The sequence below is a fragment of the Eleutherodactylus coqui genome, chromosome 1, assembly GCF_035609145.1.
Source record: "Eleutherodactylus coqui strain aEleCoq1 chromosome 1, aEleCoq1.hap1, whole genome shotgun sequence".
Lineage (NCBI taxonomy): Eukaryota > Metazoa > Chordata > Amphibia > Anura > Eleutherodactylidae > Eleutherodactylus > Eleutherodactylus coqui.
Window position 1 is genome coordinate 534,112,891 of NC_089837.1, and position 20,099 is coordinate 534,132,989.

General features: G+C 47.5%; 1 protein-coding gene across 5 annotated transcripts in view; it reads left to right on the top strand.

The window, feature by feature from the left end:
- LOC136591716 (polyunsaturated fatty acid lipoxygenase ALOX15B-like) overlaps nucleotides 1–20,099 on the top strand; it is a 127,898-nt gene that overhangs the window by 70,579 nt on the left and 37,220 nt on the right. For 4 of the 5 annotated variants that reach the window (XM_066588546.1, XM_066588547.1, XM_066588545.1 and 1 more), the window contains exons 4-8: nucleotides 10,628–10,709; nucleotides 10,817–10,939; nucleotides 12,542–12,645; nucleotides 13,638–13,810; nucleotides 19,467–19,613. In XM_066588546.1, coding sequence (XP_066444643.1) covers nucleotides 10,628–10,709; nucleotides 10,817–10,939; nucleotides 12,542–12,645; nucleotides 13,638–13,810; nucleotides 19,467–19,613 — 629 coding nt within the window. The remainder of the gene's footprint in view (nucleotides 1–10,627; nucleotides 10,710–10,816; nucleotides 10,940–12,541; nucleotides 12,646–13,637; nucleotides 13,811–19,466; nucleotides 19,614–20,099) is intronic. The other variant, XM_066588548.1, reaches the window with a different exon arrangement.

The window sequence follows — 20,099 nt, forward strand, 5'->3', positions numbered from 1 at the left end:
GGAGCAGGTATCTGTATCTTTTTATTTTGTACGCTATCTGCCTTTTGCTTTAGCCTGTCTGTGTTTGTCCATTTCTGTCCAGTCTGTGCATCATTCCTGTTTCTGTGGTAGTCAGTCCTGTTCTGTGCTGTGTGTACACTGTCCCCGTTTCCTGTCATGGATAGTCAGCCCCAAGGTTTAAGCACAGAGCTGTTCTTATCAGGATGCCTACCCTGCTTCCTTTTTAGCTAAGTGCAAGCTACCTGTTAGAGATGGGGTTACCATTAGGGGTCCCGGGGTCCGTTTGGTGTGGGCTGCTTGTTTCTCCACTCTGGTGGTTAGTCGCGGCGGCCATCGGCCTGCCCCATGTTGTGCGTGGGTGCACCTTTCCACTGGTCGGCCGCGGGGCACTTGGGCTGGTGTGCGGCTTTATGTTTCCCTCCGGGCGTCATGTGACTTCTCCCCGTCCCTCAGGGCAGGGAGTCCTGCATATATACTCTGCTGGCCCAGACACTGGTTGCCAGTGTTTGGTTTTGACCTAGTCTGCCTGCACATGCAATATATCTGACCTAACTTCTTTGTGTTTATGACTTTGGCTGTGCTTTTGACTCTAACTCTGTTATTCCCTCTTGTACTGCGCACGTGTTTTCCGGTTTTACCTTGCTAGTTCTTGACTACTTTCTGGTTTGTTATTGTTGTGCCCTGTCAGCTACTCGGTGCTCACCTGCGGTCTCCCTGTTCCTCTTTCCTTGGGGTCCCTGTCATTAGAGCAGCGCATGGACCGTCATCCGGTTGTTGCCCTAGGGCTTAGCCCAGGGGGGCAAGTAGGTAGGGACACGGGAGAGGGCTGGCGTAGGGATTCCCTGACCATCTGTCCACGCCAGTCTTTAAGAGAAACACTGGCCATATTTCTGCTGGGAACCTGTTTCGACCTTCCCGCTTGAACCCTGTTATGCAGGCTGCTGTGGCCATTGTTAATCAGTTGCAAGCCTTAACAGGGTTGGTGCAAGATCTGTCCAGTCGGCTCAAGCAACAGGAGCAGACTATTGCTGGTACTTCGGTCACTACTGCTGCAGCTCCGGGCTCAGGGGTTGAACCCAAGATTGTGCTACCTTTTTTCTTGTGGCCGTAGGACGTTCTTCGTTTTCCGGGAAGTGTGCAGGTTATATTTTGAATTACATCCCAGCTCGTCGGGTCCTGAATACCAGAGGGTAGGCGTTGTAATTTCACGCTTGAGAGGGCATTTTCGCTGCCCCCCGACTCACGGCCCCGCCAGTCGGTAGATGCCTTTTTTACAGTCCTTGGGCAGATTTATGATGAGCCAGATAGGGCAGGGAACGCCATGAGTAAATTATTGAGTCTTTGGCAGGGAAGATGTCCTGCGGAAGAGTTCTGCTCCCAGTTTTGTGTGGAGTCAAGATAGAATGACCGACCTCGGAAAGATTTATTTCTGACTGGGTTGTCTGAGTCTGTTAAAGATCTGTTGTTCACAAGAAGAAAAAGAGTTACAGCAGCACTCCAAGGGTTCAGTCACACCGCTGGTGCAAGGTACTATGCAGTAGCCCAGTTAGGGTCCCGACTCCCCGGGTCCACCGTTGGTCATCAACTATTGAATGAATGCTGCCTGGTTTTTCTTTACTGCAAAGATCTGTTGTTGTCGCATCCAGAACTCGAGACGTTAGAACAGGCTATGACTATCGCGGTAAAGGCCGACCGTCGTCTTAGGGCCTGACGCAATACTCGGACCAAACTGCCTGTGACTCAGTCCGAGAATCCGCCCTTGACTTCAACTACCAACGAAGTTGAGGCAATGGAAGTGAGCTCCTTGTCCCCAAAGGAGCACAGGGAATTCCCGCTCAGGAATCGATTATGCCTGTATTGCGGAGGTCCAGGTCATTGAGTCGCCAACTACAACAAGAAACAGTCATCGGAAAACTTCCGCTCCTAGCCTATGTCCGGAGGGATCACCTAGGAGCTCAGGTACTTCCAGAATGTTCCAAATTGTTTGTGCTGTTTTCTATTTCATATAATGCTCATCTCCTCAACAGTTGGGCCTTCATTGATTTGGGGGCTGCCGCAAACTTTGTTAATTTTGAATTTGTCAAGTCTATTTCTGCATGTCTTTTACCAGTGAATCCTCCCATCTGTGTCTTGGATATTGATTCCACTCCGTTGCCAGCGGCGTTAATCAATAAGAGGACTCCTGAACTATTTTTTTCTGTAGGGCGCTACATTCAGAGGTGTGTTCGTTCATGGTGATGGAGAGCCTTTCCATTGATTTAGTCCTTGGTTTAACCTGGCTCCGGCTTCACAATCCCCAGTTTGATTGGTCCACCTCTGAACTAGTACAGTGGGGGCAAGGTTGTGGTGAGCATTTGGTCTCAGTCCAGGTGCATTCCACTGAGTGTCAGGTCAAGGGGTTACCTCCGTATACTAAGGACTTTTCTGATGTGTTTTCGAAAACAACTTTCTGAGACGTTACCTCCGCACTGGGAATGGGATTGCAAGATCGATCTTATTCCCGGGAGAAAGATCCCTAAAGGGGGAATATATAATGTAACTGTCCCTGAACGCGAGGCGATGAAGGAGTATATTACTGAGAGTCTCGCCAAGGAACATATATGTCCTCTCGAATCACCCGCAGGGGCAGGGTTGTTTTTCATTGAGAAGAAGGATGGTGGCCTCCGGCCCTGTGTAGATTATAGAGCCTTGAATAGAATAACCATCAAGAATCAGTACTCGTTACTCCTGATTCCTGACCTCCTCAACCAGGTCGTAGGAGCCTGTTGGTTTTCCAAGCTAGACCTTCGAGGAGCTTATAATCTCATCCGTATCAGAGAGGGGGACCAATAGAAAATGGCGTTTAATACTCCTTTGGGGCATTTTGAATGTCTAGTCATGCCATTCGGGTTATGTAGTGCGCCAGCTATTTTTCAAGGTTTTATGAACACCATTTTTCATGACATCCTGGTACGTTCATGGTTGTATATTTGGATAACATCCGGATATTCTCTTATTATTGGAGAGCCATGTCAGGCATTTACGGACAGTTCTTTCCTGCCTTCAAGACCATCAATTGTATGCTAAGTAGGAGAAATGCCTTTTCGGGGTACAGGAGATTGCTTTTCTTGGATATGTCATTTCTCCATCAGCCATCTGGATAGACTCAGACAAGGTCATCACCGAATGGGTACAACCCGCCAACTTAAAGGCGTTACAATGCTTTTTGGGGTTTGCAAACGTCTATCGGAAATTCATTAAGAAGTTTTCGGTGGTGGCCAAACCCTTGACTAACTTTACCAAGACGGGGGCTACGGTTGATTTCGGTTCGCAGGAGGCAGTGAAAGCCTTTGCACTTCTCAATAGGTCTTTCTCCACAGCACTAGTGTTGGCTCAGCCGGAGCTATTGGCCATTCATCATTGAAGTGGATGGCTCTGAGCATGGGGTGGGGGCAGTCCTCTCGCAGGAATCTCCCTGCAACCTGGTCTTCAACTCTGCACATTGTATTCCTGGTACTGATTCCTGAGCAGTATGGGTGCTGGCTGACTCCTGATAATCCGGCTTCTTTGGGTTACATGCTTCCATTCCTTGGCTTCTGCAGATACACTGAAAATGTATTTTCTTTCAACATTTTGAAGTTACTTTTGCTCCATCAAGGAAATCCTCTCCTTCCTTAGGGCTTGGTCAGACGGGCGTTTTTACATGTGTTGATTCGTGTGTAAAAAGGATTGCACTGCGCGCAAAACCCCCTGTCCATTGCCACCTATACGCTCTACATGCGAATTTTATGCACATGTGAAAACCGGAAACGGGACCGCTGCCATTGAAAAGCATTGGTTCTATATAGATGCGGATCACAAACGCAACTAACATACACACATAAAAAGGCCGTCTGACTGAGGCCTTAATGAGTTACAATGTAGCTATTGTCTCCCGCAGACTTTGCACCTATTCCTCCAGTAGACACAAGCTTACATTTCTGGTCAGTTTGGCTTTTCCTCCGGTCGGTCTGTAAACATATAGCATACGCTGCAGCTCACCATATGGCTCCTCTTCTTCCATGTTACCAGTTGATATCCACTTCCAAACCTCTAAATGTCAGTAATTCTAGTGATGATATAAACTTATGAGATGCTACCAAGTGCAATACTTTGCCACGCAGCTAGACCCAGCTAAATTCAGCAATAGTCCCGCTCACAGTGACTCTTCACACTTCCCAGAATGCACCAGGAATATACAGGAGGGCTCAATTCAGCTTCAATAAATGACTTCCGATCAGAAGAGTCTCTGAAACATTCAAATAAAACAAAATCATACAGTGGTCGGAGAATTCCACCACTGAGACGGGTGAGGAGAAGACTCCCTCCATCAAATAACACCTAACTATTCAAGACCTACTATTATCTCAATAATAAGTGAACCCTGTGCAACCTAGGGTATGCTGAATGTGGACATCCACCAAGCAAGTCTCACTAACCATGCTATTCAGAGAGATGCGATCGTAAGGTAGCCTCCCCTACCACAGGGCCTTGTGACATTAGTCCCCAACCAAAGATTACCAGCCGACTTGTAAAAAGAAAGGGCTTATTCCTTATGCAGAGGTCTTTCCTTTCATTCTTGGTTTGAGGACCCTAAATATTACAGAGGCAAAGCTCTTAACTAGAGATGAGCGAAGCTACTCGTTTCGAGTAATTACTCGATCGAGCACCGCGATTTTCGAGTACTTCCGTACACGGGTGAAAAGATTCGGGGGGTGCCGGGGGGCGGGGGGGAGGCGTGGCGGCACGGGGGGTAGCAGCGGGGAACAAGGGGGAGCCCTCTCTCCCTCCCCCCCCACTCCCCGCTGCAACCGCCCACTCACTCACGGTGTCCCCGAAATCTTTTCGCCCGAGTACGGAAGTACTCGAAAATCACGGTGCTCGGGCAAAAAAGGGGCGTGGCCGAGTAGGTTCGCTCATCTCTACTCTTAACCCCTCATAAGTACATGTAGGACCAAATACCTTCCCATTTCCACCTCGATAACCCATCTGCATTCTACCTCTGTGGTTTTAAATAGCACTGCCACTTAATGGCTCGGCTGCAAGAGACCAATAAGAAGGCCCTTGCTCTCACTCCCTTCTAACTTTATGGATGCAAGACAAATCCTTCTCCCTGGTCTCCTGAAATAAAATATCAGCTTCAACTGGGATGAAAAAAAAAAATCAAAGACCATAAATCAACAATATCTGACTTAATGCTGGCAACATTAAAGGGGTTGTCCGGCGCCGAAACGTTTTTTTTTTTGTTTTTTTTCAATAGGCCCCCCATTCGGCGCGAGACAAACCCAATGCATGTGTTAAAAAAAAAAAAAGTTTAGTACTTACCCGAATCCCCGCGCTGCGGCGACTTCTTCCTTACCTTACTAAGATGGCCGCCGGGATCTTCACCCACGATGCACCGTGGGTCTTCTCCCATGGTGCACCGTGGGCTCTGTGCGGTCCATTGCCGATTCCAGCCTCCTGATTGGCTGGAATCAGCACACGTGATGGGGCGGAGCTACGAGGACCAGCTCTCCGGCACGAGCGGCCCCATTCACCAGGGAGAAGACTGGACTGCGCAAGCGCGTCTAATCGGGCGATTAGACGCTGAAATTAGACGGCACCATGGAGACGAGGACGCCAGCAACGGAGCAGGTAAGTGAATAACTTCTGTATGGCTCATAATTAATGCACGATGTATATTACAAAGTGCATTAATATGGCCATACAGAAGTGCTTACCCCCACTTGCTTTCGCGGGACAACCCCTTTAATGCTTGCCAGCATCAAAGGGATGAGTGCCGCCACCATGGGTAATGAAGTTGGACAACCTTTTTTCCACCCCCTTTTTCCCCATCAGAACCCATGTCACCGCCTTTTAAACAAATGAAAATATCCATTTGCTCTGTATTTGTAGGCTCTTGGATGCCCCCTTTTTTTAGGACAGCCACCTTGTCTCGCAGCGCTGGACTCTCCACCACCACAGTAGATGCTGTATTCTGAGGAGGAAGGGGAATGACGTCCCTTCAGTTCATCATCCCTTCTTCTTTGGAAAAAGTTTCAGTCACCTCTCAGATCCTGAAACCGATTTGAAAGGACAACCAGAGGGGGGCCGATTTGTTACTCCTTCTATACCTGGCCTGGGGGGAGAGATTGCCATTCTCTTTACGTTCTATTCTTACGTGCACCTTTTTGCATTTTTCCTGCAATCACATCCTATCGCCCTTATCCATACTATCTTCTGGATGAGAACCTGATAAGGATTTCTGATCTCCACTTCCATTTTACTGTCTCTTGGGTTCTCAGTGGCAGGTTGTCCCTCAGAAGCAGGGACTAGGGTCAGGGACCGGGCATAACATCCACCACACCCCTTTCCACCACCAAACCACCACCCACTCCATCTGACATTACTGTATGAATAGCAGAGGCTCCATTTGACCAACCAGATGTCTGCAAAGTCACAAAAACATTTCTCTTTCCCTGGCCAGATACCAGCACCACCGCAGGTACCAGACTAGTCTGTAAAAAGATAAAAAGGAGGGCAGTGAAAGGATTCTGGAGCAAAAAGTGTTTTGAATGATGGAGGTGCTGCCAACCAGATGACGCTCCACCAAGGTGGGTGTGAGTGTAGCGAAAGAGAAGGTGGTAAAATACTGGAGGTGAAGGTGCGACCCTCTGAGCTGGTGGAAGGTCAGGTCCAAGATGCGGTAGTGAAAGCACCTTTTTATTTAACAACATAGAGAAGCAGGAAGTGAGCACACGTTTGGGGGACGAGCCCCTTCATCAGTGCGGCTGGATTAAACACTGAGTGGTACGTACACATAAATAGCGGTAAAGCGATTAACAAAGATTAACCGCGGTAGGTGTTGCAAATTACATTGTTTTTTTTTTCTTCACTTTATTGCTCAACATGAACCAACGCTTCTCATTCACACAATTGCTGTCAGACAAGCTCATACAGACGGTTTACACTAATTATCCCCCCCCCCCCCCCCTGACTCTCCCCTCCTGGGGAACCTAACCCCCCCCCCCCCCCCCCCCCACTTTCACCGGTGTGTTTTATGACCCAGTCCTCCAATAGATGTTTTTATTTTTACTTTCACATGTATATGTGTGTATGCAAAAGTTTATCTTGGGACCCTCCAACTTCTCTTAGCCCCTAAAGCAGAGGCGTAACTTGAAGCTCCTGGGCCCCATGAAAAACCTGTAATGGGGCCCCCAACTATAATGCTTTATTCGTAGTACTGGGCTCCCTATATGGAGAAGAGAGGCCTTATGGGCCCCCTAAGGCTCCTGGGCCCGGGGGCAACTGCATCCCCTGCATCCTCTATAGTTATGCCAGTGTGTGTATGTATATACATATACACATTATATATGCACCCTCTTGGGTGGAGCAGTTACATTCCCCAATAGGCTGTACATTGATTTTATTCTGGTCAGCCGGAAGCAGCCGCACGCTCTTCAGTCCATCTGCTGATATAGTGAGATTTTCAATATTGTTATTAACCTCCTGATTTGGTTTCATCCTATTTTATAACGGATACTTTGTAAACATTTCTGTCCTTCTACACATACCGGATGGAGGCATTCACTTCTATAGTGTTATATATATATTACTCTTCCCATCTATGTTATTATTATAATATATTTATCGTATTATTACTAGAGATGAGCGAGCGTACTCGGATAAGCGGTACTCGCTCGAGTAATTTGCTTTATCCGAGTACCGCTGTGCTCGGGTCTGAAGATTCGGGTACCGCTGCGGCTGACAGGTGAGTCGCAGCGGGGAGCAGGGGAGAGCGGGCGGGAGAGAGGGAGAGAAAGATCTCCCCTCCGTTCCTCCCCGCTCTCCCCTGCAGCTCCCCGCTCCGTGCCAGCACCCGAATCTTCAGGGACGAGCACAGCGATACTCGGATAAAGCAAATTACTCGAGCGAGTACCGCTTATCCGAGTACGCTCGCTCATCTCTAGTTATTAATGATACATTCCTATTATTATTTCATTATGTGTATGCATTTTTGTTCCTCCCCCTTTTCTTCCCTTTCTTTGTCAATCACTCCTCCGCTATTTATTCGTATTAACCCCTCTGTGTTTAACTGACGAAGGGCTCGACCCCAAAACGCCTGTTTACTTGCCGGTTCTCTATGTTGTTTAAATATAAAGGTGCTTTCACTATCGCATCTTGGACCTGAACTTCCAACCAGCTCAGAGGGTCGCACCTTCACCACCGGTATTCTACCACATTCTCTTTACTAGTCTGTATAGAGGGATTAGCGGATGCCTCCCCTGTACCTCATACACCTCCTGCAGGTCACTTCCCCCGTTCAGGCATCAGCACCACCGCAGGTACCCGGCTAATCTGAACAGCAGGGAAACACTTAGCTACCTCTTCCACCTCCATAATGTTCCCACTACTATAGAGAGCCTTATCCTTATACCCTACTAGTTCAGACCCCGACACCACTGCTGATATCGGCTGTTCCTGAGCAGCGAGAAGATTCTTATCAACTTTTCAAAGTTATTATACTTAAAGGCAAGGGTTAAATTCTTCAAGAGGATTCATGTGTGACTAGGAAGTATGAGAAATCTATAGCAGAGATATCACACAGGCCTGGTGACCCTCTAATTCAGGAACCATAAAACCCTCACATCTTTTATCAGTGGGCTATTTAAGTATTTATCTATTTCTCTACTCCTCCTGTTTTGGTATTCTTTTAAGTGCAAATTAATCACATCCATGTCTGTGCCTTGTCATATGTATGTGTGTATATATGCCTCTTCAGATCTACTTCATTATGCCTGAGGAAAGACCCTGAGAGGTCTGAAAGCTGCTGTAACATCATGTATGTTTGTGGGCCATTACAAGGTATCATAGCTACAAGGTTACTTGGTTTGTCTCACTGAGGACAATCACACTGAGCCCTATCCTCATACCCCACCTGTTCAGATCCCAACACCACTGCCGATATCCGGTTTTGCCGAACAGCGGGAATATTCTTATCAACTGAGAATGCAGCATATCTTGTTCTCAGCTGCTTTGCCTTTTTTCGTCCTTTGCCTCTGTTTCCCTTGGTGTTTAGTTATTCTTCTCCAAAGGACAACTGTGTAAAGTCCACCCGGGATTCAATTTTCTTTATCTCTGCCACTAAATAACCACCATCTCTGTAATCATTACTTTCTTGGGGTGATTCATGTGAAGAAACTGCTGATTCCGGTTGTCTCATGAGGATACCGGATGAAGTCCCTCCACCGCTCTGGAACACATGGGGCTATCCTTTCTTTCTCTGCTTATGTTTTGGCAGATCGCAGCTCATCCTGCAGTCTCTTTAACTGCTTCACAATCATCTCATATTCTATATACTAGTCTTTAGCAGATTCACCAGGACAGCATCCACCTCATCTCCTAGAGGATAAGGACACCTAATTTACTCGTTTCCCCAAACTCTCACCGGTTAATTCTGTGCTGGTTCTTGCAGCACGTTTCAGCTAACTCTTTCAGACCGTCTCCATCCAGGGTTACTTGAGCCACGTCCTGAGACCAGTATTGCTTCACTGTCCTTCCATGGTGTCCCTCAAGGAACCGTGAGTCCCGCACCCCCTGAGGAGAAGGAGAGGCTCCAGGCGCAGGTCCTTCAGAGACTCCTTCCTGCAGTGTGCAGAGCTCCATGTAGCTCACCCAACGCCACCAAGTGGAGCTGCAGAGTGTGACTGTTCACACAAACATACCAAATTTATACAGTTCTGGCATTTTTTATGCCGTAGATAATACAATATTTTAAAAGGTCCGGCTTTTACAGAAGTGGCGATACCAATTATTAGTTTACGGTTTTTAGTTTACGGTTTAGATTTTTTCTAGTGGCAAAAAGGATTTATCTGAGCTTTTATTGTTTTTGATGTTTTTTGTGTTACTTTGGTTTAATTTTTTTAGTTTTAATATGGGATTTGAACTTGCAATCATGTGTACATGGAGGCCTTAACAGGCTTGAATGTTAGCAGCCAGTGATGGTATGGGGGCTGATATGGTGCCAGAGATGTGCTAACAACAAGCATTTTTCTGTAATTACAGCTCTACGCATGTATGTGAAGCCCGTGGTTTCCATTGGGCTCCTTCACATGTTTAGTCTGATGCTATGTTGTTAGAAAAAATAAATTGCACCATGCTCTGTCAGCCGTGATTTGGGATGTTTTGTAGCCCGTGTTCCCCTATGGAGCCTCCTTGTTTATCGCATCGCGTTGCATGAACTTGCGATTTTCGTGCAATGTGACTTTAACCTTAGAGAGTCCTATTAACTTTCTCAGGTAGCCGCGGCGCAATGTGAGATTGCATCACCAACGCTACAAAATTGTGTGCACAAAGCTGCGATATCGCAGTGATTCTGTAGCGCCGATATCGCTGTCGCCCGTGGGAAAGAGGCCCAGAACATGCGATCAGCTGACACGTTAGTGTTTGCTCCTATGTTGGCTGATTGCTGGGATACTACAAGAGGCAATGATCGGGAACAAGCCTTTCGTTCTGTGCATCATCAGCCCCTGTAAAAAAGCCCCAAGAATATTTTTAGGAAGCTCTGGTGGAGCACATAGTCCCTGGAGGAGGCAATACCTACAGTCACTGCGACCTGTTCTTCTTTTAGGCAATATATTGTCACTGGGCTCGGACAATGTCTATGAAGATCAACGGAGGAGACAGCTGGAGAACAATAGAGAAGTTTACAAGTGAGTGACTCTCCTCCAAGAGCAGGAAGACCACGTGATATGGATAGTGGGGGGCACCCCAGGAACATGACCCCCATTTATGTCTAACACTGGTGATTGCTTTACAGGTGGAGGATATATGCTCCAGGGGCTCCGCACTGCATCGATGCAGACAGCATTGGTGATCTTCCCGTCAATGAACAGTTCTCTGACCAAAACCGTGGCAGCTTCGCGTTCCGGGGGCTTCTATCGTAAGTTCTCAGAAAACCTCAGATGTAGCTGATGAATGAGGAGCCTGATGAAGTGTCATCCTGCAGCCCAGGCGCATGCGTATCACTGATCTAGAATACCAGTGGACTATCCCTAAAGCCTACAGAAGGCTTCCACTGAACCCTTGGGGTGGTGATGTGGTCGGTGCCGATGTTCTGGCATCTTAGCAACGTGTAAACCATGCTCTAAGAGAGTAACTGCACCTTCTCTTCAGAGCTTTCCTTCTCTGTCGGCTGCCTTGGGTTCCTTTCGTCAGCTGAAGATGGCCCTATATAGCGTTTATGGGGCCGTCTTCAGCTGCCAGTAGGTGCCAACAATGGCCAACAAAGCAGGAGTGCTCCAAAGTGAAAGTACAAGTACTTTTAACCCCTTAATACTGCAGGGCGTACATTAACATCCTGCAGCATCAGGGTATGTATGAAGAGAGATCGCTCGGCTATCTTCATACATCATGGGTGCCAGCTGTTTATAGCAGCTGACACCAGGCGGTAACAGCTCCAATCGGCTGCGCTGCCAATCGGGGCTGTTAACCCTTTAAATTCTATGAGATCGCAGGGAGTCATGCGGGTGTCATGGCATCTGCCTTAGCAGACTGCCTATCAAGTACTGCTCATGGGGTGGCTTGATAGACTGCCTGCCTGATAGCAGTATGATATAATGGTATGGCATTACATAAACTGCAGGAGTGATGTAAAGCAACACATGTTGTGGTCCCCTGGGGGGAGGGGGGGGGCTGAAAAAAAGATAAAAATAAGGTCAATAAAGTTATTTTACTAATTGTTGAAAAAAAGAGTAATACAAGTCCTTTTGCCATATTTACAATAAAAGAATCTAAAGTATAAAACAAAAATTCATATTTGGTATCGCTGCGTCAGTAAAAGTCCGATCTATCAAAGTAGCAGATTATTTACCCCACATGGTGAACGTCATCCGAAAAAAAAAAAAAAAAAGGAACGCCAGAAATGCACTTTTTTTGTCACCCTATTATCAAGAAAAAATGCAATAAAAAATGATCAAAAAGTCGTATGTATTCCAAAATAGTCCTAAGCCAACTACAGGCCGTCCCGCACCATCTGAGTCCTCCCATAACTATGTCGACGGAAAAATAATAAACGTTATGGTGCGCAGAAGATGCGGCAGAAAATAACCTCAAAATATGAAATGTTTTTATAAAAAAATAAAAGTAGCACTGCAAAAAAACCTACACAGGTTATATAGCGCAGTAATGGTACGGCCCGTGGAATCAAGGCATCCGGTCATTATTGTTGCAGTTTGTGCGCTGTAGATACAAGACGCACTGAAAGATGGCCGAATGTCATTTTTTTTTCATTTTACTTTTTAGTCCATTATATGGTGCATTAAATAGCACCAATGAAAAATACAACCCGTCCCGCAAACAACAACCCACAGACAGCGGCGGCGGCGGAGAGATAGAGGAGTTACCATTTTTTAATAGGAAGAAGGAAAAAATGAAAAAGGAAAAAAAAAAAAAAAAAAGACTGCAGCGTTAAGGGGTTAACAATGTACCATCTTCTTTGACCCGAGGACTGATGACCTGCTGAACTCCATCTGCTTTCTTACAGGGGGGTGGAGGTAAGACTGAAAGGTCTTCTGTTGAAGAAAAGTTCTTGGAAAACTGTAGACGACATCAAGATGGTATTCACCTACAACAGAAGCGACATTTCCGGTGCGTTTCCTCTAAGTCCCCTCTTGAGGTCCTCATCAGGAGGCCGTGGCGTTCAGCCTGCTGCTTCTTCTCTGGGTTTTTCCGGCTTCTTGGTATTTTTATTTGCACCATGTTTCATATAAACATCACATATCCAGTCATGGTCTTGCTCGATTATAAATGTCTTAGTGGTAGACTTCACGTAGATGGCGGACCAGGTACATCCATACTAGAGAAATGTTGGTCTGAAAACAAAAGACTGCAGCCTAACTGGACCTGATGATGGATGTGAACAAGAAGCTAGAGATGACCCTTCACTTCCAAGGCTTGGGAGTAGAAAACTTTCAACACTTTGGTACATTGATGATGACCTCTGAGGATCCTACAGGTGGGAAGAGATTAATTCTTCACCCAATCAAGGTGAACTTTCCACATGGAGCAGAAATGCTGGAGCTGAAGTTTTTTCTTAATCTGTACATATGATAAGAAGATCCAGCTCATTGAGATAGATAGTAATGCCAAAGACATGAAGAAGACGGGTGGGGTCAACCCCAGGTATCATGGACACGAAATTGAAAAGCCTACAGACCCAACAGAAGATGGGGCATTATGGAGGAATGTAATATAGGGTGGAATCTGTAGGGTATATTCAAATACAGCGCCTGCTGCAGATCCCCCCCCCCCCCCCCCCCTCACCACCATGTGTGACGGAGATTTTTAGTTGCAGAGATGTTTTCAAATAATCTGCTGCATGTGAACCTCACCTGATACTAAGCATCCTGATAGTCCAGCACATCCCGAAGGCACCAGAGGCTGGATGGATGGATGTTATATGCACCCTGCATCTGGGATGATGGTCGGTAGGAGGATCTAGTCCTTGTGTTCTGATGCTTCTACCTCTTGGATTATGTTATTTCTTGTATTATTAACCTCTGCCCTCCCCCCACCTGCAGTCTTTACATGAATGATCACTGTCTGCTATTAACCTGTCTCCATCTCTCTGTCGTCTCCAGATGAGGTCTCCCAGATATGGAATGAGGACTCCTTCTTTGGTTACCAGTATCTGAATGGCGTCAACCCAATGCTGATCCGGAAATGCCTCAACATACCGGAGAACTTCCCAGTCAGTAACAGCATGGTGGCTGCATCTCTGGGGACCTCCACAGACCTTCAGAAAGAGCTTCAGGTGGGGATTGTAACAACCATGTTTACCTAATGATGTCTCCTCCGAGCTTTTCTCCCAAAGCTCAAATCTGTGAGGAAAGAAGGAAATGACCCCAAGCAATCCTGTGTATTATGGAGAGTCTATTGTACAGCAGATGAATTAGCATGAAGACACAGTCTTCAGTAGAGAAGACAGTATTAGTCTGTGGAGTGAGGAGGCAGTCTGTTACACTGCAGAAGGTCTGTAGAGCACTGACATGGAGTCTTCAGTACAGCAGACAGTATAAGTCTGTGGAGTGAGGAGGCAGTCTGTTACAGTACAGAAGGTCTGTAGAGCACTGACATGGAGTCTTCAGTACAGCAGACAGTATTAGTCTGTGGAGTGAGGAGGCAGTCTGTTACAGTGCAGAAGGTCTGTAGAGCGCTGACATGCAGTCTTCAGTACAGCAGACAGTATAAGTCTGTGGAGTGAGGAGGCAGTCTGTTACACCGCAGAAGGTCTGTAGAGCACTGACATGTAGTCTTCAGTACAGCAGACAGTATAAGCCTGTGGAGTGAGGAGGCAGTCTGTTACACCGCAGAAGGTCTGTAGAGCACTGACATGGAGTCTTCAGTACAGCGGACAGTATTAGTCTGTGGAGTGAGGAGGCAGTCTGTTATAGTGCAGAAGGTCTGTAGAGCACTGACATGGAGTCTTCAGTACAGCAGACAGTATAAGTCTGTGGAGTGAGGAGGCAGTCTGTTACACCGCAGAAGGTCTGTAGAGCACTGACATGGAGTCTTCAGTACAGCTGACAGTATACGTCTGTGGAGTGAGGAGGCAGTCTGTTACAGTGCAGAAGGTCTGTAGAGCACTGACATGGAGTCTTCAGTACAGGAGACAGTATAAGTCTGTGGAGTGAGGAGGCAGTCTGTTACAGTACAGAAGGTCTGTAGAGCACTGACATGCAGTCTTCAGTACAGCGGACAGTATAAGTCTTTGGAGTGAGGAGGCAGTCTGTTACACTGCAGAAGGTCTGTAGAGCACTGACATGCAGTCTTCAGTACAGCAGACAGTATAAGTCTGTGGAGTGAGGAGGCAGTCTGTTACAGTGCAGAAGGTCTGTAGAGCACTGACATGTAGTCTTCAGTACAGCAGACAGTATAAGTCTGTGGAGTGAGGAGGCAGTCTGTTACACTGCAGAAGGTCTGTAGAGCACTGACATGGAGTCTTCAGTACAGCGGACAGTATTAGTCTGTGCAGTGAGGAGGCAGTCTGTTACAGTGCAGAAAGTCTGTAGAGCACTGACATGTAGTCTTCAGTACAGCGGACAGTATAAGTCTTTGGAGTGAGGAGGCAGTCTGTTGCACTGCAGAAGGTCTGTAGAGCACTGACATGCAGTCTTCAGTACAGCAGACAGTATAAGTCTGTGGAGTGAGGAGGCAGTCTGTTATAGTGCAGAAGGTCTGTAGAGCACTGACATGTAGTCTTCAGTACAGCAGACAGTATTAGTCTGTGGAGTGAGGAGGCAGTCTGTTACACCGCAGAAGGTCTGTAGAGCACTGACATGGAGTCTTCAGTACAGCAGACAGTATAAGTCTGTGGAGTGAGGAGGCAGTCTGTTGCACTGCAGAAGGTCTGTAGAGCGCTGACATGGAGTCTTCAGTACAGCTAGTCATATAAGTCTTTGGAGTGAGGAGGCAGTCTGTTACACTGCAGAAAGTCTGTAGAGCACTGACATGCAGTCTTCAGTACAGCAGACAGTATTAGTCTGTGGAGTGAGGAGGCAGTCTGTTACACTGCAGAAGGTCTGTAGAGCACTGACATGTAGTCTTCAATACAGCGGACAGTATTAGTCTGTGGAGTGAGGAGGCAGTCTGTTACACCGCAGAAGGTCTGTAGAGCGCTGACATGTAGTCTTCAGTACAGCAGACAGTATAAGTCTGTGGAGTGAGGAGGCAGTCTGTTACACTGCAGAAGGTCTGTAGAGCACTGACATGGAGTCTTCAGTACAGCAGACAGTATTAGTCTGTGGAGTGAGGAGGCAGTCTGTTACACCGCAGAAGGTCTGTAGAGCACTGACATGCAGTCTTCAGTACAGCTGACAGTATAAGCCTGTGGAGTGAGGAGGCAGTCTGTTATAGTGCAGAAGGTCTGTAGAGCACTGACATGCAGTCTTCAATACAGCGGACAGTATAAGCCTGTGGAGTGAGGAGGCAGTCTGTTACACCGCAGAAGGTCTGTAGAGCACTGACATGTAGTCTTCAGTACAGCAGACAGTATTAGTCTGTGGAGTGAGGAGGCAGTCTGTTACACCGCAGAAGGTCTGTAGAGCGCTGACATGTAGTCTTCAGTACAGCAGACAGTATAAGTCTGTGGAGTGAGGAGGCAGTCTGTTGCACTGCAGAAGGTCTGTAGAGCGCTGACATGCAGTCTTCAGTACAGCTAGTCATATAAGTCTGTGGAGTGAGGAGGCAGTCTGTTGCACTGCAGAAGGTCTGTAGAGCGCTGATATGCAGTCTTCAGTACAGCAGACAGTATTAGTCTGTGGAGTGAGGAGGCAGTCTGTTACACCGCAGAAGGTCTGTAGAGCGCTGACATGCAGTCTTCAGTACAGCAGACAGTATACGCCTGTGGAGTGAGGAGGCAGTCTGTTATAGTGCAGAAGGTCTGTAGAGCACTGACATGCAGTCTTCAATACAGCGGACAGTATAAGCCTGTGGAGTGAGGAGGCAGTCTGTTACACCGCAGAAGGTCTGTAGAGCACTGACATGTAGTCTTCAGTACAGCAGACAGTATTAGTCTGTGGAGTGAGGAGGCAGTCTGTTACACCGCAGAAGGTCTGTAGAGCACTGACATGCAGTCTTCAATACAGCGGACAGTATAAGTCTTTGGAGTGAGGAGGCAGTCTGTTACACCGCAGAAGGTCTGTAGAGCACTGACATGTAGTCTTCAGTACAGCAGACAGTATTAGTCTGTGGAGTGAGGAGGCAGTCTGTTACACCGCAGAAGGTCTGTAGAGCGCTGACATGTAGTCTTCAGTACAGCAGACAGTATAAGTCTGTGGAGTGAGGAGGCAGTCTGTTGCACTGCAGAAGGTCTGTAGAGCGCTGACATGCAGTCTTCAGTACAGCTAGTCATATAAGTCTGTGGAGTGAGGAGGCAGTCTGTTGCACTGCAGAAGGTCTGTAGAGCGCTGATATGCAGTCTTCAGTACAGCAGACAGTATTAGTCTGTGGAGTGAGGAGGCAGTCTGTTACACCGCAGAAGGTCTGTAGAGCGCTGACATGCAGTCTTCAGTACAGCAGACAGTATACGCCTGTGGAGTGAGGAGGCAGTCTGTTATACTGCAGAAGGTCTGTAGAGCACTGACATGGAGTCTTCAGTACAGCGGACAGTATAAGCCTGTGGAGTGAGGAGGCAGTCTGTTACAGTACAGAAGGTCTGTAGAGCACTGACATGCAGTCTTCAGTACAGCGGACAGTATACGTCTGTGGAGTGAGGAGGCAGTCTGTTACACCGCAGAAGGTCTGTAGAGCGCTGACATGGAGTCTTCAGTACAGCGGACAGTATAAGCCTGTGGAGTGAGGAGGCAGTCTGTTACACTACAGAAGGTCTGTAGAGCACTGACATGTAGTCTTCAGTACAGCAGACAGTATAAGTCTGTGGAGTGAGGAGGCAGTCTGTTACACCGCAGAAGGTCTGTAGAGCACTGACATGGAGTCTTCAGTACAGCTGACAGTATTAGTCTGTGGAGTGAGGAGGCAGTCTGTTACACCGCAGAAGGTCTGTAGAGCACTGACATGTAGTCTTCAGTACAGCAGACAGTATAAGTCTGTGGAGTGAGGAGGCAGTCAGTTACAGTGCAGAAGGTCTGTAGAGCACTGACATGGAGTCTTCAGTAGAGCAGACAGTATAAGCCTGTGGAGTGAGGAGGCAGTCTGTTACACCGCAGAAGGTCTGTAGAGCACTGACATGGAGTCTTCAGTACAGCTAGGCATATAATCCTGTAGGAAGGTAGTCCATTGTACATAAATGCAATAGATAAAAAGATTGCTCCCTACCTTCATCCCGCAGCGTGTTCTCCTGGCTGCAGCGAGGTCTCCTTTACGCACACAGCTCCAAGCGCTCAGACCCAAGCGGAAACAGAGGAATATTCTTTCCAAAGAAAAGATAGGATTCTGGTTTTCCAAAGTAAAGAACGGACCCGGCTGTACTTTAATGAAGTCGTGCCGTTACATTTCCAAGGACACGTTTCAGCTCCTGCTGGGGCCTTCATCACCTTATGTGAGACGTTCACGCAGCTTACCTATAAAGAATAGACAATTAAAGCCACAGGGAGCGGCTGATGCTTAACTCCTTCACTCCTGGACTGGGAATCCTATCATGTTCCATAAACTGGCATCCCTTACAACATAAACAAAAAGGCTCCAATAAGTAATCACAATGCCCTAATATATTATAGAAATATACCAATGTCCAGAGAATAAACATATCTCCCTGCAGAGAGCCCAGCGACCCGAGAGAACGTACTTATTAACTCCTTCCTTCTCAGGCTGTAGTAAGTGCCACATACAATCATTCCCAAATGTATGCAAATAGAATATTACAAAACAACCTTCAATAAATAAATACCCCAAACTAACCGCGAGCGCCCCTGTCAGGACCCCGGCAGTGTCTGTCCGCCTTTTATTTTTTCTTTATTTTATTACAAACGTTATATCAGAGAATTAATGGCAGCACAAACCTGTTTATTAGTCGGCATTACTGGTGTATAAAAGCAGAAGGCAAATCCATGAATCCATCTATTATCAATGTCAAAAAGAGAAACAGCAGCGCTTCCCAACATTTACAGCCTCAGGGCAAACAGTTTTACTGCAGGGCACCCCTTCCAAAAAGTCTATGTTGCAGGGGTGTGCTAGGGGCGGGGCTTATCAAACCTACCTCTGCTATTCCAGTCCGCGGGTGGCCTCTAGTGTGCTCAGCGCTGCCGGCGGCTCCAGCATCCCCTGACCAGCAGCTTTGTGCTCAGTGAAGGTCGCTGGGTGCCCGGTAAAGGAGACACCAAGAGTACAAAGACTTCAGAGGGGATGGGGAATGCGGTATCTTCTGCAAACAGCTGCTTGCACGGTACCGCTGCTGCGTATTGTGATTCTCTGTCGCTTGCTGCAGCATATTCGCTGTGTGTAAACCTACCCTAAGGTTTGGGCCACATGGGGCTGATTTGCTACCGAATGTCCTCTGCGTATTTTTGTGCAGCATTCACTGCCTCATTGAGAAAAGATGAATTCTGCAGCAGAAACTGCAGCACAGAAATTCTATGGCAGATCAGTCCCCTGTGGATCCAGTTTGTGATGCCGATTTTGGTGCAGGTCTGCACTAGGATATGGTATGTGTGGATGTACCCTAACAGTGGTCACCTGTGCCCCTGGCCTGACCCTCTCCCATGTAATGGTGGCCCCTGTGATCAGCACGGCGCTGCTGCGGGATGCATGGACGGCAGTGTTTGCACCTGAACTCCCCTTACCTTCTACTTCGGCACACCTCTGGGGATCAGAGGAACCAAGGAGGAGAGGTCGGGGGAGCTACAGGTCATACAATAACCCGCCGTCTGTACAATTACTGCTGTTCTGTAAAGAGCAGCCATATACCATCCACCAGTATGTAACCTTCTTCATCCTGAGCTCCAATCTTACAGAATGGGAACGTCTTCCTGGCCGACTACAAGATTCTCCAGGGAATTCCTGCCAACGACTCTGTAAATGGGAAACAGCAATACATCAGCGCCCCCATGTGTCTGCTGTGGAAGGACCCCCAGGACCAGCTGCTCCCCATCGCTATCCAGGTAAGGTCCAGTCACTCCACGGAGCATATCAAAGGAATCTAATTCCTCTTCTTAGTCATCCTGCATACCACATCCTAATTACGGCGTCCATGCTTATTATGACCATGAGTCTTAACCCTTTCCAATCCACTGTCTGACGTCTGAAGACGTTATGATTTAAGGCTGTACAGCTCGGATGTTGGAAGACGTCCGTCGGGGTTCTCTTACTGTATATTGCCAGCCTCTCTGCTGTCGGAGCCTATCCAACGTGTCACCTCATGCATTACTGGCTTTAGCCAGCATATAGCGCCGTTCAGGGGCGTACCTAAAGGCTCAGGGGCCCGGGTGCAAAAGTTCAGCTCGGGGGCCCCCCCACCCCGGCCCTACACCCCACACGCCCCCGTACCCATACCTAGATCGTGCTGCATACATGATCTGTCCCTGGCGTAATCTTTCCAAACATGACACATTTCCTGCACTACATGAACATTTGTTTGTAGCCCCGCC